General features: G+C 31.4%; 1 protein-coding gene across 1 annotated transcript; it reads left to right on the top strand.

Moving 5' to 3' along the window:
- The first annotated feature begins 4591 nt into the window (after window positions 1–4591).
- On the top strand, window positions 4592–7795 carry LOC114754073 (protein MAINTENANCE OF PSII UNDER HIGH LIGHT 1). The gene is made up of 3 exons (XM_028942816.1): window positions 4592–4928; window positions 5890–6024; window positions 7046–7795. The coding sequence occupies exons 1-3, from the start codon at window positions 4758–4760 to the stop codon at window positions 7424–7426; spliced, it is 687 nt and encodes a 228-aa protein (XP_028798649.1). The 5' UTR covers window positions 4592–4757; the 3' UTR covers window positions 7427–7795.
- Window positions 7796–17786: the final 9991 nt, after the last annotated feature.

Below are 17786 nucleotides of genomic sequence, written 5' to 3'. Positions count from 1 at the left end.
TTAATTAGTATCCATTAGGTAATATAGTCTTTTTCTTATCGCACTTACTTGTATTGTAGATCCTATTTCCCAATTAATTTGTTAAAAGGGGATTTATAGCCTATTTTCCAAAAAAAAAAAGAGAAGTTAGTTTTGATTTCACCAACAGTTACATATATTCTATAGATATATTCACAAAATATAAAGAAGATTTATTAGATTCTTTTACCCGAGATTAATTTATTAGATATATTAAGTATTAAACAATTCACTTCTGATATTTATACTATAAAATTAGATTAGTTTAAACTTTAATAACATAATTTGAAATAATTGTTTGATAACATCCACTAATTTAATAAACATCTGAGCTGTAAATATACCCATGAAATTCTTTTGTATGCACATCTAATATTATAAATGTTCCTTGAGTGCCAAAATATACATAAAAATTTGAAATTATGGATAAAATATCATGATTCATGAGTGTTAAGTCAATCAATATTAAATAGTAAATAAACACATCAATTAAGAAAATAATGCAAAAATATAAATAAAATTTTTAAAATGATACAAAAATATCATAACTATCAAGTGAACTAATATTAACCATTTAGCACACAATTCTTACATGTATTGCACAAGATTTTCACTCGCAGTAACTTGTCTTTTTCCATTACGTAATGGCTGCATAACTTGCTCTGCTTCTTTGGTTTTTTCATCATCAATGAATATGATTAGAGAATTTAGATGTGTTGACTTTTGTGATAATGAACCAGTCATTTTCAATCTCATCTTCATCATCCTCATCTTTGTCTCTTTACAACACATGGTTAATTTATAACAATACCCTTAATGAAGGGTATTGAAAGACGCGCAACGGAATAAACTTTAAAATTTTCAATCCCTTGCCCGGATCGGATTGTATTTAAGTCAAGTAGTAAGAAGCATTACCTTCGATGTTCGGTTTCTTGGTGACTCGGGGATTCCGCCATTCAGGATGCCTCTGCTCACCTCTTTTATCGCTCGAAGTCGACAACTCCGGTCGGCTTCCTCTACCGGTATCCACACGAATAGCTCTCTAATCACGAATGATGTGCTAGCGCCTTTTGTCCGTCTAGGGTTTTTTTTCTCGAAGAATCCGTCCTACCTTCTCTATTTCCTAACCGTCTCTTATCTGCAAGCTTTTTGCACTCTCACCCCCAAAACCCTAGCTCCTAATATCGAATATATAGGATGCTATAGGTTTTATAAAAGATATTTAATTTCGAAATTAATCTTAAATTAATTCTGAAATTAATACAATATCAAATATTGCGTAACCAGATAAGAAAACAATTAAATAAATGTGGTTTATATTAAATCCGTCCTACAGATTTAATTCACCTATTTATTTAATTCATAATAAAGATATGACGGAATTATATTTGATTTATTCTCATAAATCAAATTTGAAATATTATATTATATCTTATCAATTTAAAATTGATATATAGATTTAATTTATCCTAATAAATTAAATCTAAGATATATATATTTCTTATATATAATATGTATATATATACGAATTTATATATATATACGTCCACCCTATATTATTCATTGAATCTGGACATATCTTAGATTCAATGAATCTGGACATCATAGCTCGTGTTGGGCTATTTTGTGTGCGACCCTGTAGGTCTATATGAAGTTGGCAGTGGGCCATTAACCATAATGACTCACAAGTCGTAAGCGGTCTCTAGCAAGACATCACGACTACCCAAATCATATGAGGATCGTTGAACGATGTAACTTTTCATACAACTATATCATGTCCCTTTTGTCACACGACATTTTGGTCATGGATGAGGCATGGAGAACGTCATCCTCCTATTCATGACCATCTGAGTATAGAAACAGAACTACCTTTCTATTATAGTATGGCCATACATTTCTCAGACTCACTCATCGAGAGGTCCAGTAATATCTCTCTACGAATGTGAGGGACAAATTCCATCTTGACCATTCACATTCCTCCGCATGAAAAACCACTAAGCCTGAACATAGTCTTTATGATCACTCGGTCAAAAATGACTTTTGACTAGGTCAAAGCTGAGCGTTTCTCATGTAGGAATCCATGATGATCTTAGGTCAAAGGGCACAGTGACATGGTTTGTATATGAGAGAAGCTTATGACTTAACCCATGCAGCTCTCTCATAGCGGGTCGGTCCAACACCTTGTACTCTTATATGTGCCTATGACTTTGATTTATATCTCCATATATCTTCAAAGTCATACTGGTCTTATTTCATCTCTGCTCTCACATAGATGACCGACCAGGGATATTTAGAATAAATCATGAATTATCCAAGGATAATCATCATAGTAAACATGCAAATAATATGATAACATAATTAAGAAATTCATAAATCAACAATGTTCATAACACAATGATTGGCCCCTAGGGCACAATTTCCAACACTTAATCCATAGCTTGTTAACTTTAATGCAAAACATTTGACGTCAAAGGGGGAAAAGAAAAAGGATGACGAATGATGCGACTAGGAGAACAACAACTTTGGCACCATTAAGAACAAAAACGCTATGCAACATACATAGAGACTATTTGATAAACGATCTGTTTACTTAACAATTATGATATTTTTATACATTTTAAAGATTTTATGTATTTTTGTATCATTTTCCTAATTGATATGTTTGCTCAACATTAGTTGACTCAACAATCGTGACATTTTTGTACCAATTTTGGAACATTCATGTATATTTTTGTGCCTAAAAAAGTTCATTGTGTTTAGTGCGTATTGAGAAATGTTTCTTGGATAAATTTGCACCTCTACCCTTTGAAAAATAATAAAAACTTAGTTATGGATTTCAAATTTATAACTATATAATAAAATTAAAAAAGGAAAACTAGTTTACAGGTCCTTATAATTTATATCAATTTTGAATCAAGTCCTTATAATTTATTTCTTTAGAATCAGGCTCTTATACTTTAATCCGTTAAGTCCATCCACTCCTTAGAGTCTAAACTGTTATAACACCATTAATTTTATTGAGTTGGAAGCTAACTAAGCTAACACAGACAAAACAATGCGACGTGGTGGCCAAGTAGATTAATTCCCAATGTTGAGACTCTATAGTGCCGCCTCATCTTCCTCTCATCCTCTGGCTTCCTAAGCACATTCGCTAATAAGAGGAAGAAAAATCACTCTCTATCCCCACCCCTGCTAATGAACAGTTTCAAAGGAGAGTTGAGAGATAATGCCCAGTTTCTTCAAGCTGTTTAAGCTTCTATGCAAAATTGGCTACGAGAAGTATAGGGGTTGGCCTTCCATCTTTTTTTCCCCCCCATTTTCATTCAATTCTTCAAATTTCCTCATATCGAAGTAGAGAGGTTGTTGGGGTAGGGAGAAACAATCATTGGATATCATAATGTAGGAGGATGAAAGTGGGCAACACGTATATACTGTTCAAAATATAAAACTTTTATTTATTGAATCGAAATGAATTGTGAATTTAAAATGGAGGAAATATTTGAAGGGTTTGAGTTGCTGATCAAAATCTTAATTGGCAATAAAACTTAACATATGGGCTTTTATTGCATAAGATTCTTTTTCAATGAAATTGAAATATGAGAAGAAGAAGTATGAAATCTAGGAGGGTCCCAGTGATGATGACAAGCGAGCCATGTCCCTGAATCAAACATTAGGTACTGGTGATCCAGCGGATGCGGCGATTAAGAGAAATTTATCTTTCCTCATTTGAGAGTCATTATTCTTCTTTCTGTTAGCGGTTGTGCTAAAGAACTTAGGGTGAGATGAAGACGAGGCTGCACGATGACCGGTAAAGACCCTGAAGTCCTGAACACTGGGAATTAGTCCACTTGGCAGCCAAATCACATTGTTATGTTTATGTGTCAGCTCAATTAGCCTCCAACTCATTAAAATTAACAGTGTTATATCATTTTAGACTTTTGGGGATAGATGGACCTAATGAATTAAAGTATAAGAGCTCGATTAAAAAAAAAATATAAGGACCTGATTCAAAATTAATATAAATTATAAGGACCTGCAATTTAGTTTTCCAATTAAAAATTAAAAATTAAAGATATCTCAACAAATAATTTTTTTAATATAATTATCTAATTGGGTCACACAAACCCAAACTTGTGATCTCGTGCTTAAGCATCCAAATATCTTTCCATCAAATATATTTTATTATTTTATATTTCTTTTAGACCTTGTTATAAGTAGCTTCAACATGTTTCATATTATAACATTTTTTTTAAATCATTAATTTTTTTATTATTATATCTACTGGTTTTAATTTATATAAAGTTGTTATAGATATTTGCAATTTGTAATAAGGATAGGAGAGAGTCTAGTCATTATTATTTTATCAGATTATCTTTATTTATTTTCTTAAACACCGTGTAATTTAAAATTTTTGAAAGGCACGTGTATAAATAATAAAACAAAGATTGCGTATGGTGTGCCGGTGGTGTGAGCATGTGCGGATATTTTAGAGATGGTTGTCTACGTGTCCATATCTAGCCCACTCAAACATGCCTTCGAGCTCTCCCACCACGGGAAGCCCATCCTCAAGCCTGTGTCTTCCACTTCCCCCACCTCACTTCATTCTCTCACGAAACCAGATTCAAACAATAATCTACAAATACTTCAATCGTTTGCAGCATTTTTTGTGAGACAATTTCGGTTTCAAGTTTCTTTCAATTTCCGACTTAACATCGGCGTCACTCGTTCATTTTCCGACAATGGCCTGTGCATTACAAGCAACCTTGGCAGCCAACAGCTGCGCGTTTTCTTCTCGCAGATTCTTCATGAAACATCAGAGAGCCAATAAGCGAAGCAATGGATTGTTCACAGTGAGAGCTTCCTCTGAGGATGATGACTGCAATGAGGAAGAATGCGCCCCCGAGAAGGAAGTGAGTTCAAATTTTTGTTATTCTTTTTTAATTTCTGTTCAGATGAATGTTGTGGTCGTCTTACCCTTTTATTAGTTTTTGGGGTTATCTGGTTGTTGTTTTTCCTTTCTCATTGTTCCGTACCGGAGAAAATGCGTGTGGAGATTATGTTAGAATACACATACGCATATTGGATATATTAAATTAAATGGAAATAAACTAAGATGCCTATGAACCTTCGATGAAAATTTGAAGTACAATTAACCTTGGTTTGGACCTTTTCTCTGGGCTAGTATTTAGTACCAGAGAAAATACTTGTTGGAATTTATCTCTAGAGAGAATGCTGATATTAGACATAAGTGGACAGTTGATAATTGACGCGAATCCACATGATCAATAGAAGTATTGCAAATACCTTAATTATAATGATGAACAATGATCGAGAGGCTGTATCTCAAAGCTGCATTTCTGTGGGAATTACAAAAGCACGAAGAGTGTAATTAAATTGAATTTTATTTTGTGCATAAACTCACTTTAACAGAGCAGGTGATACCATTTTAATGGTCTTTCTATGATTATACTTCATATTCGAATTTTGTGGAGGATTGTTTCTCAAGGAGGAGACTGAGAGCTTTCTAGTTGTATGTTAATGGGACATTGTAATTGATTTACTAGATAGATATGGTAAATTCTTTAATTGTTGACGGGCTTAAACACATCCATTTATTATTAAAACCTTTCAATTTCCGTTAAGCCTATATAAGCTTGCTCCATGTGCTTCCTGTTATGATTGCATCCCAATCCTGATGGTCTTTCCACTGTCATGACTATAACTCATAGCGAAAGATAGCAGAAAGCTTCACACCCTTGTGGTACTTGCTATTTATGATTTATAACAATCTAGATGTGATTGACACATCTAGACACATAAAAATGAGAAGTCGAAAGGGATGATAACATTTCTGTTCCATGATGATTTTAGGTTGGGAAGATCAGTGTGGAGTGGTTAGCAGGGGATAAGACCAAAGTGGTAGGTACATATCCACCTAAGAAGCAAGGTTGGACAGGTTATGTTGAGAAGGACACTGCTGGACAGACAAACATATATTCAGTTGAGGTTAGTAATTTTGTGTTTTGTGCACTCATTAAGGGTTGCACGTTTGATTTTATATTTTTGTTCTTCAACATATTCCTTGTCACTCTTTAGTGAGACCAGTTGTTCAACATCATACATCTAGTTTTCAGAGCATTTGGAAAAATAAGATACCTGCATGGTGAATTTTATTGTGAGTTTTTATATGGGTTGAGGAGCATCCAACACCTTGAAGTATTTTTCTAGTAGCATTTAGTATCCTAAACTAATCTTTGATGTATCGATCAGAATAAACTATTTTTTCCCGGTATGTAGCATCCAAATTAATTTTTGTGCATTAAACACTCTAAAGTATTTTTCCAGTAGCACTTAATATTTTAAGTTTAGAGTGCTATGAGAAAAACACTTTAAGAACAAAATTACACCAAAAATTACTTTAGGATGTTGGGTGCTACTGAAAAAATATTTTAGCATGATAAATGCACTGAAAATTAGTTTGGAATCCTTAATGCTACTTGAAAAATAATTCAAGGTATTGGATGCATCGTAACCCTTCTTAAATTTAAAATAATTTCATGAAGTAGTTATTCTGAGCCAATTGATGCATGTAATTATTAGATATAGAAGGAAATAGAATGAGGAAGTGAGTGGAATTGACGGAAAATGACTTCCATACCCATATGTAAATAATTAATAAAAAAGACAGGCATTATTTAATAATAATAACAATTGAATATTAGACATTGCCCAAAAAAATTTACTTTTCTTTTTCCTTTTCTATCATGCTACAAAACGGCCCAATTGATGATCTCATTTGAGTAAATTGTGCTCACTTTAGTGTCTAGCCATCTTCATCATGAGCTTCCTGGCAAGCTGTGTGGATATATCAGTAATTTGAGTAGGATTCGCCTTTAATTTGACTTGTTCATTATATATCTATTTCACCTTCTTGTAATCTGCCTATGATACACCCACTGTGTACCTAAGAATTTCTCACATTTTTGTGGTAGTTTGATGTTAATCTGATAGATTGTGATCTTTCCAGCCAGCAGTTTATGTAGCCGAAAGTGCTATAAGTTCTGGAACTGCTGGTTCTTCATCAGATGGATCTGAGAACACAGCAGCAATTGCTGCGGGCCTCGCCTTGATTTCTGTCGCTGCGGCATCGTCGATACTGCTACAAGTCGGTAAAAACCCTCCGGCTCAGGTTCAGACAGTTGAATACTCAGGACCATCACTCAGTTATTATATCAGCAAGTTCAAACCACCAGAGCTTGTTCAGGCTTCCGTACCAAGCCAGACAGAAGCAATACCATCAGCAAGTCCAAGCACAGAGGAATTACCGTCAGTTGCCCAGTCTGAAGGATCTCCCTCAGAAGCTCCCCAAGTTCAGGCTCAGACCTCAAGTGAGAATGTTGTCTCATAGGCAATGCAAATTATGCAACCCCTTTTTCTGTAAGAGCGCGGATTTAGATCTTTTGAAGTTACTTCAAAAGGTAGTTTGAGGGAGAGAGGAGAAAATATAGGGTACACGTTTGCTTCTTGAGTCCTACATGCGTGGACTTTTTTATTTTCTTGTTCTTTCTTAACTTTCTCTGAAGTTATTTTCAGAAGATCTGAGTCCCCAAAAACACAATAGTAGGGTTTATTCTGTATCAATAGTATAATTCTCTACATCATGAGTTATATATATACACATTAAAGTTAGTTATATGACTACTGGCATGTAACAGCTAATCAATTCTTGCCGAGTGTGCATGTTTTCTTCATTTTAAATTAGTTAAATTATGCAAAATTCCCATGTTATCATAGGTAACTAGCCTCCGTGACCTTTGAAACTTTACGAAACGTTCATGAATTTTAGCATTTGCATAGATAATATGCATTAAAAAAAATAAAGTGCAAGGAAATATAAATTTAACAGTTTGGGATTATCTGCATAAATTTAAAAGTTTTTGAGGTTTATTGTTAAAATTTAAAAATTAAGGAGGATATTTATATATGTTTATTAGTATTTAGTTTAAGAAATTTCAGCATTTTTAAATTCTGAAAGTAGTTGTCGGCAAAAAGAATTCTGAAAGTATTTCTTTTTGCAAGTCTCTCATTTGATTACCAATAATAAAGCTCAAGAAGTTTCTGCCTAAAAAATGGTGTTTGACCAAGGCTTTAAGTTCGGATGCTATTTACAATTGCAAATTATACCCTGTTTGGTTAAAATATGTAATACTTTACCAAAATAACGTGTGGTACTTATTATATTTTTATTGCCATGATTAATTGTTAATAGTAATTTTTCATTAAAACAAAATGTTTTTCAAATTACTTGTGTGATTTTAGTTTGCATCACCCTGTCGATATATATAATGAAATTTATAGCAAGATGTACTACCAATAAATTATGTCAATATGATTCATTGACTGGACCACGAGATTTGTGCACACCCCTGAACTGGAATGTGGACTAAAATTTATATGTAGGTTTTTTTTTGGACTCAATAATGAGCCTTCAAAAGCCTTGAAGCCTTTTAAAAGGCCAACTTAAAATGTTGACCTTTTAAATAGGTTTAAAAGTGTATGTATAACTTAAAATGTTGACTTTTTAAATAGGTTTAAAAGCATATGTATCTTTTCAAGTTAATGTATAACTCTTCGGGTCTATTTAAAAACATATTCTTTTGGGTTAAGCACAAGTAGCCTCTTATTAAAAATTGTTCTATAAGATTTGAACCAACAACATTAGGTTTTGGAGACCTGTGTTCTATCGAATTAATCTTGTATGCATATGTTATCATAATCTATGTATATATATATATATATAACTCATCATATATATTGATAGAATGTCCATCTATTTCTATTGAGCATGTATGTTTATTTTTTTAATCGGTCTCCATTGATCTTTTGTTACTGCTCATAAGATAAGTAATAGTTAGGAATAGGGATGATAGGATTTGAACCTGTGATATTTTGTAGCCAAAACATACGTGGTACCAAGATGCACTTCATTCCTTTCAATTGGTTTAGAGTGCTATATTGCAAAGAATCTTTGTCTTGTTTTTCATATCTCGATTTTCTTGGTTGATATATATAGATCATGTTTGAAACACTCTTGGGTACTAAATGTGGATATCTTTTCTAACAGGATTTCATACCTTTAAAAACATATTATATGTTTTTTCATTAAAAAAACATATTATATGTTTTTTCGTTATGTTTTAAGTGCTTAGAATTCATTCTCACCTACAACATAAGAGATTAGTATGGGAAAAAAGAATATATAGTGACAACAGTTGTTTAAGTAAAAGTAAGAAAAACCAATCATTCATTGACTAAAGAGATATAATTTCCAAAAGCAACTAAGCATAAGTGGCACGTAAAACTAGATTTTAACTAGTTCACTTTTGTTGCATAAATTGGAATAAACTCCATTTACTGAGATTATAATATTTTATTTAAACATCACTAAAATTAACTTATAGCAATTATTATGCTTTAGCAAATAATGCTAATCGAGAAAGAGGAAGTGAACTAGCATTGCCATCTCGAGTTATCAAAGAGAAGAGAGGTAGAGGTAAACAATTGATGAATGAAATGGCAGATCTTGTGTGTGAATTAAAGCTGTAAGTAAATAATTTTATAAATAACTTACCAAATCGATTTAGGTTATAATATATATAATTATATATAATAGTGCATATTTAAAAAAAAATCTAAATAGGGGATAATTGTAGGCTTGTAAGCTAAGGCTTATAAAAATAGGCCTGATATAAGATTGGGCTTGAGCTTAAAGTAGGCTTGAGCGTGGCTTTTGATATCACTTGTATAGTTTGTTAAACAATTTGTTGATTTTAAAGGACTTTAGGTTAATATTTACAAAAGTAACTCTTATCTCAACTAATTTTTGTAAATTGAAGTTGGGGTAAAAATTAATTAGTATAATGTAATTTATATTTAAATAGACATTTATTTTAAAAAAAGCTGATTGACAAACTGAAATTGTTTTAAATAATAAAATTGAAAAACATAATTAGATATAAAATGATTTACAAATACATTAGTTTAAGTGTTTTTGTGTGTGTATGTTACGAATATAATGCGATGATTTTAAGGAATATAAAATAAAAAAGGTTAATGTATTATTGAAAAAGTTTTAAATATTGAAACACTTAATTAGATTCATTAGATATATTGAATGGACAAAAAAAAATACAAATTGCAAGTCATGCGAATGTCAAATTTTTTAACCAAATATTGTTGTTATGACTACTTGGATGTCATTACTACAAAACAACACGTAATTAGTGGCAGAATTTAGTAATAGAATTAATAATAAAATCAAATTAGTGACAGAATTTTTTATCTTTTTTTTTTTAATTTTAAAATTCCATGCAACTCCTCCATTGATTGTCACCTCATTACTAGTGATGACCGCCAACCACCTCGCCACTACATGTTACCATCGTATAATTTCTTCTCAAAGTGACTTCTCCACGATCTGAATCAAAGACCCCTTGTGCATATGCGCACGTCTTCATCAATTAAGCTGGAATGAACCTACTAATTTTAACGCAAATTAAAAATATATATATAATATTCTTTTACCTAAATAATTATCCATACACATATATATTATTAAAAACTAAAAATAAATTATATAATAATATTAATTTTAACTATTTTTATGACACAGTAAAGTTTCAATATCTTTGTTAATATTTATTTTATAATATTTTATTTCTTTTAAAAATTATTTTTGATATAATATTAATTTTTAATGAAATTAATTTTAAATTTTAAATTGCAAATATTTTTTTGTAAATATGTTTTTTAGATAATTAATTATCGATCCTTGGATCAAATTAAATTAAATTTAGGGGGTATTTGGCAAAACCAAAACCAAGGTTTCAGAATCACTTTTCCGCAAAACGAAATAACTTCCTCCACATATTTACTTCGTAATCCGTAAAAACACTTCTAAAACCATGGTTTGGTTTCTATCCAAACACCCCCTTAGAATGCAGCAAGTAATGTAAACCAAAGTTGTTGAGTCAAAAATTAACTAGTCTTAAGTTAACTAAAATTAAAATTGCTATTAAAATAGGTTTTTTCAGTTAGGTTTTTCAAATTTAAAAACTACTTTGCAAATAAATTAAAAACAATTCTGAACATTTTTTTAAACTTTATTTTATATAAAAAAATGAAAAGGTAATTTAAAATTGAAAATGGAAGAAAATTAATAAAAAAAGATAGCAAATGATAAAATTTGGATTTTAGGAAAATATGAGGAATGCTTCTTGAAAAATAAAAATTGGGTTATTCTTACTCAAAATGATTTGAGAGTTATTTCATTTATTAATTTAAAAACAAAATTTTAATCACCAATTAAGTCAAGTAATCTTAATCAATGGATGTCCTACAAAAATGCCATTGAAAACCAATTAGTGAGCAATTAGGATATAAATCTCAAACTGCATAATTCAATCTCAATCACAAAAATTCAATCCCAAACTAGAAAATACAACAATCTGAGAAAATTTAATCAAATAATATCAATTCTAACTTAAAAAATCCATTACGAATCAAAGAAATTGGGACAGAAAAACTTTCCTAATTAACTAGGAAGCTAAAAATCAATCCTCCGCCCCTAAGCAGCACAATGAGATTAGCTACCCATGATTTTGAATACCGCTAGCATCAGTTCACTGTGCAAGTCGGCCATGGAAAAGTAGTAGTTAGCGTTGATGATCTGGCCGAAAGTGATAATGAAGGAAGTAACAGAGCTCGCTGGCGTGGTGGAGGAAAGGGGAAGATGACGATGATGCTGCAGACTCACCAGCGATTAACAAGGAAGGTCGCTACTTGCTGCCTCGCCCGTTCCTGCATTAATGATGAAGGTGCTCGATGAGGATGGGGATGAATGATTCACGGTGAATCTCGCTCAAGCTCTCCCTCTGCCGTGTGCTCTCGCCGTCTCTCTCTCTCTCAGCCCTGCCCCGCTTTCACACTTACAGATGATGAAGGTTACGCAGGATGATGGCTGCGTCGATGATGATGGATAGTGGTTGGGTGTGTGTTGAGTAGTGGTTGGGTATGAAGGTGAGTTGAAGGGTGGTGGTGAATCGTCAACCGTGTGGATGACTGGCTTGCCGCCAGGGCTGCGGTGAGCCTGTGAGGATGAAGATATGTGAGGGGTGGGATGGAGAATCCACCAAATCTCGCCGCCGTCCTCTACTTTGAATTTTTTTTTTTTTTTTGGCAATTCTTTAGGCCCTCAATTGTTTTTTTTTTTTTCAATTTCAGCTTCTCATTTAATTTTCCGACAATAAAATCCAAAAAAATATAATATTATAAAAATATAATATTTTTACTCTTTTTCGTAATATTTTCATCAAATTATATTCAATTCAAATTAATCATAATTAATGCATTTAAGCCCAATAAATATGATAAAATCCTTAAATAAAATATAAAAAATCATAATAAAATAAGAACTTATAAGATATGTAATTTAATTATATATTTATTATATTGCATTATATCATATTATCTATTTTTGTTTTATATATTTGATGAAAACTATTTATAAGTAGTAAAAAAATCTAATTATTTTAAAAGATAATTATTATAATAAAATGTAATAAATTGTTCTATATAAAAAAATTAATTGATTAGTATTGATTATAATAAACATCATTTTCTTACTTATGTGTGTATCCTATATAATTTTTTTAAAAAAATTTTATATATACAATTTGTTTTCATGATCAAATTTTATTGTTTAATGATTCAAATTCTCGATTCAATATTAGTTTGATCTATAATTATAAATTGAGCTTTTCATATAAATTCATTATTTAGTTTTGAATTTCTATCATATGTTACATCTTTCAAAATAGTGTGTATATATAATAGAATTATTTCTTTCTTATATTAATTTGCATAAGAAAGTTATTAATATTCTTATCATATTTGTTTAATTATTAATAATCAAGAAGAAATGATTTTAATAAAACGTAAAACAAGTTTTCTAAGAAATTCTCTTCCTGTTTCAGTATGTATCTAATGATGAGATGAATAATCTTGATATCTTCATTAACACCAACTCCACAAATATATCAATTTATTTTACAATTAAAAATATACTTAAATTATTACATTCTTAATTATGTTATTATACAAATTTTTGATGGATTAGAGATGGAATTAGTGACATAATAAACTTAGCAACGGAATTAATAATAAAAATTTCCAAGGCAAACAATTTAGTAGTAGAATTAGCGATGAAAAAATTTTATCACTAAAAATTTTATAATTAAAATTAGTAACGGATTAGCGATAGAAATTCTGACAAAAAAAATTACATCACCAAAAATTTACCAATAGATTTTTTGATGGATTAGTGATAGAATTTATGGATGGAATGATCTTCCGTCACTAATATTAGCTGTTCCTAAATTTAGCAACGGAAATTTTCGTCAGTAATTTGTCAAAAATTAGTTACAAAATAATTTTTCGTTGCTAATTCTTTTGGTAGTAAGCTATGTTTTTTTTTTGCAGTGCATATATATTCAATACAATTTGATCTCTAATATTTGGTTAACTAAATAACAGCTCTGAATAGATTATTATATGTATTTGCTGCATCTATAAAATCATGTTAAGCTTCATTTTTTTGGATATTAACATTTTGCTAAAGAAATATTGACGGAAAATTAAATTAAAAAAATAAAATTCATAATGATCATTCCTTCAATTTATTCATTTTAAAAGACATAATTTTTTAAAATCATAAATTATAATAATGACTTTGACTCATTTGACTCATTTCTTCATATGGTAAAATCAATTCTGTATACCAAGCAATTGCTGGAAAATTTCTTATGTAAAATAGACTTTGCTTTAGACTAATGCTTATGTAAAGGTGGAGGTAGTAATTGCTGGAAACTTTTCAACACAGGCGAGTGAAGGTAGCAAAGGCCTGTGTCATGTTTCTTTGTCAAATCTATGGTCAGTTTGGTGGCAATATATTTGGAATCTACTCAGCCCTTCAACATTTTGTAAAATGCTTCTTCTTTACCAATCTTTTTATTTAATCACATTCTGAATTTGTTTACAATATATACTTTTCTGTACACATCTATCACATTTTATTTAATTAATTCATCTAGAAATCTCATATTTCCTGACATATAGAAACCATGTTTTAGTTTCATTACTTGAAGCTTAATATTATTGTGTATCTTGTAAGAGTTTTTTGATGTGTGGGTCAAGGGTTGTATGTTGTTGTGTGGATTTTTAGATATTGTTCATTAATTTATTGCTTATGTCCACGTGCAAGCAACAATAATTTAGAAAATTTCCAACATTGGAAAATAAAGGCAGCAAAGTATAGATCAATTTTCTTGCTTATAAATTGAGCATTGTCAAATCTTTGGCTTGTCATATTAGAGCTTCATGTTGCAGAGATGCTGACAAAGTAATGAGCTTTTTAACCCTTCGTGTGCATGATTTCTTTTTGGATTAGATTTTTACCCTGCCGTTAACATATATGATAACATGTGCATGATTTCTTTTGACTTGGATGCATTTGGCTCTCCTTCGTTTCAAAAAGAATGCGTATGGTGTATTTGACCATAATTAGAACTTTCCGTATGAAAGAACTCCTATCATAGATAACCTTAGTTTTGGAACCACTACTTGTTGGTGTGTTTTTTGTTTTTATGTTTTCTTCCCATCTTGCTGGGCACTTTCTTTTGTTGCTTTTCTGCTTACTTTCAAAAAAAATTGGTTTTGGTGGTTTCGTTGGATTTTCAAAGTTGCAATGTAGAGTGCACATTCTCACGTACTTCATTGTTTGGGGTATGTTAAAATTGACTGAGGAAGATGTAAAGGAGACTAATGGGTAGGGTAAGAAAATATTGGAATATCATTTTCACTTGCTTGAGGACTAAAATCCTAGGTTCAAAATATGCTTTTTGCTGATTATGCTCTATGCCTCCTGCTTTTTAAAACTTGTTTAACAATAATTTCATATTTAATATATGAATGTACCGAACATTTAATTTAGTTGCATATACTCCTTTTTAATGTTATATAATTCTTTCACATACTCCATTTGCGCATAGTGATTTTTAATTTCACTATTAAGCCTTTCAAACATGTACAGATAGGATGTTTTGCTCATGTTAGCCCTATCTACAAAGGTTAAATGTTCTCATTACCTTTCTTTTTATTATGCAGCACCTTTTACATTACTCTATTGCCAACTGCTAGCTTCAGTGCCCATGCAGAATGAGTTTGATAAGGTGAACACAATTTTTTCTAACAATTCTGACCTGAAGATGAAAGAGGTCATATTTTGAAAAGGAATCAAATACTTTATGCAACAAGTTTTGGTTTTTTTCCCACCTTCTTTCATTTCTTTCATGGTTGTCACCGTCATTTTTCACATAACATGAAAACTTCCTTTCTGCTTGAAAATCTTGCGTTCTCAATGCATAAATGCTCCGTAAAGGAACATCTAAATACTTACATACAAGTTTGTGTGTGTTTTGGCTGTGCACTGTGCCCAAGAACAAATGAAAGCAGAAGGCATAGAAGCAATGTGGCGAGAAGAATTGGTAGAGGATATTGAACAAAAGGTTGGGGTTGAAAAAATTGAAAGATGCAGGAAAGAAAGAGGAACTTGTGAAATGAATTTTTTGCATTCAAATACTCACCACCTCCATCCCTGGACTATTTTTTTTTTGGACCAGCCATCTGTGCACATTGAACCCAGCACAACCTCATTATTTTTCATACATCTTGTGAGTTGTTAGATTTAAATGCTGCTTCTTTACTTAGATTTAAATGTTGCTTCTTTACACTTATTCACGAAATGACCTTATTTTAAGAAATTTGTTGTATTGAAAGGTATGAGTTGCTCTTTTTCTTGATTGGAATAAGAAGGACATGGTTTTCGATTTGTAAGCTCTCCCGCATTGCACCAATGGATTGAAGATAGTATTATCTAATAGCTAATACTTTCGAGGAAGAAGATGACAACAAATATTGTTTATAAGAAAATTTTTAGGAATTTACGTGGGTCACGAAACTTCAATGTCGCTTGTTTGTTCTTATTACAATTTTAATATTGGTTGGTTCGGGGAAATAAGAGATGTAAAATTTTCTTAATTAATATGAGTTTGTTATACTAATTTCAATAAAAGATAATATAATTTCTTAATTACAATCTTCCAGCGCATAGTAACACATTCTAATTGGGGGTGTTTAGAAAAATACTACAAACACTTAAAAAAAAATATTTTCATACAAGTTGAGATAGAAAATTTTTATACATATTTATCCTGTAAACTGTAAAATTATTTTTTAAAAGTTAATTCAAATGCTCCTAAATCAAAGAAAGAAATAAAAACATGGTGATTGATTCACAGAGGAAAAAGGAAAGGTGATAGGAATGTGAATAAGCCAATAAGGTATCCATGTTTGGTATTGCCTTAAAACTTGAATGCAGTATGTTGGCCTCTAACTAACTTAACCTGAAGCAATTCTTCAGTTCAAGTCATTTTTTTTTTTCTTCTCTTGATCATGTGATTTTGATGCAGTATAGAATTATAAGTTTCTTAACTTCACTTTCCCCCTTTTCTTTTTCTCTTCATTTTTTTTCCCTTGATTTGGCATCGCATTAGAAATTTTTAGAAATCAATTGGGATTAAAAAAATTGCTCGATAAAAAAAAACGATATTTAGCATAGCTCCGGAGGCAGTTAATTTTTGGTTCAAGAGTCACTTTTAAGTTAAACTAAATTTTTTTCTAGCTTTTGAACTTTAGCTTTTCTTTAAATTGTAATTGTAATATTTTGAAAGTGACTTTTAGTATATTATCCATACAAATTTACGTTAAATGACTTCTTTACAAAAGTTTATCCAAAAATAAATCACATTATATTAATCAATTTTTACTTTAACTTCAATCTGAAAAAAATTAGTTTCAATAAGTTTTGCATAACCACCATGTATTAAGAGTGTTTGGATTAATTTTTTAGAAATAATTTTACTGTAATTTTAATTTGTCTCGGTATATGTGAAATTAGTGCTTGGAGAATTTTTACGCACCCCTTAAGTAAAAGGTGAAAGTTTTCAATTTGTCCATTTTTATTGGTGAAAAGAAATTATACCCGTTTGATGTGCTGGAATTGAGGCAAACGGATATGGAAATGGAATTCATTTTCAACACAAAATTTGTTTGGTACGAGAAGGAGGCCCTGAAATTGAATTCTTTGATGGAATTGGCTTCCATTGAAAAACCGAAGATTTCTAATTTTATCTCCAGTCTCCCTCTCTTACCATCCCTACGTACGATGGCCCCTCAGTAACCGCCAATAGGGACTCCAGCAACCACCACCAGCGCTTTCCCCACCTACCGCCGGCGAGCTTCTTACCACCAACACTGACGACAGCCTTCATCACCATCATCGGCGACGGCGACTTCCTGCAACCGTGACAGTGAGGGGGCGAACCATCACCTTGCTCTCCAGATTTGTCTCCATTGCAACCTCCACCCTCCGTCACCATTACCAATAGTAAGACCTAAGCTCAACATCACTAACTTTTTACCTCCCTCACGCCGTCGCTAGCAGTATATATGGTTAGTTTTTTTTTTTGCATCTTTAGATTTTTAATTTTCATGAGAGATGCAATAAGAATATGCATGTGCTTTCAAAACTAAGCACAGATTAAACTTTGGGCTTTAATTTGGTGGTTGAATCTTCGGCACTGAGGACTTGA

Source organism: Neltuma alba, unplaced genomic scaffold (assembly GCF_004799145.2).
Source record: "Neltuma alba isolate B1F8T4 unplaced genomic scaffold, ASM479914v2 tig00010068_pilon, whole genome shotgun sequence".
Taxonomy (NCBI): Eukaryota; Viridiplantae; Streptophyta; class Magnoliopsida; order Fabales; family Fabaceae; genus Neltuma; species Neltuma alba.
Note: the sequence above shows the minus strand (reverse complement) of the source record. Positions and strands in the feature narration are given on the sequence as shown.

Bases quoted from the DNA above. Each gene is read 5' to 3' on its own strand.
- LOC114754073 (XM_028942816.1), top strand. From the start codon at position 4,758: ATGGCCTGTGCATTACAAGCAACCTTGGCAGCCAACAGCTGCGCGTTT. The intron at 4,929-5,889 runs GTGAGTTCAAAT...TGATGATTTTAG, and splicing joins AATGCGCCCCCGAGAAGGAA to GTTGGGAAGATCAGTGTGGA. The intron at 6,025-7,045 runs GTTAGTAATTTT...TGATCTTTCCAG, and splicing joins CAAACATATATTCAGTTGAG to CCAGCAGTTTATGTAGCCGA.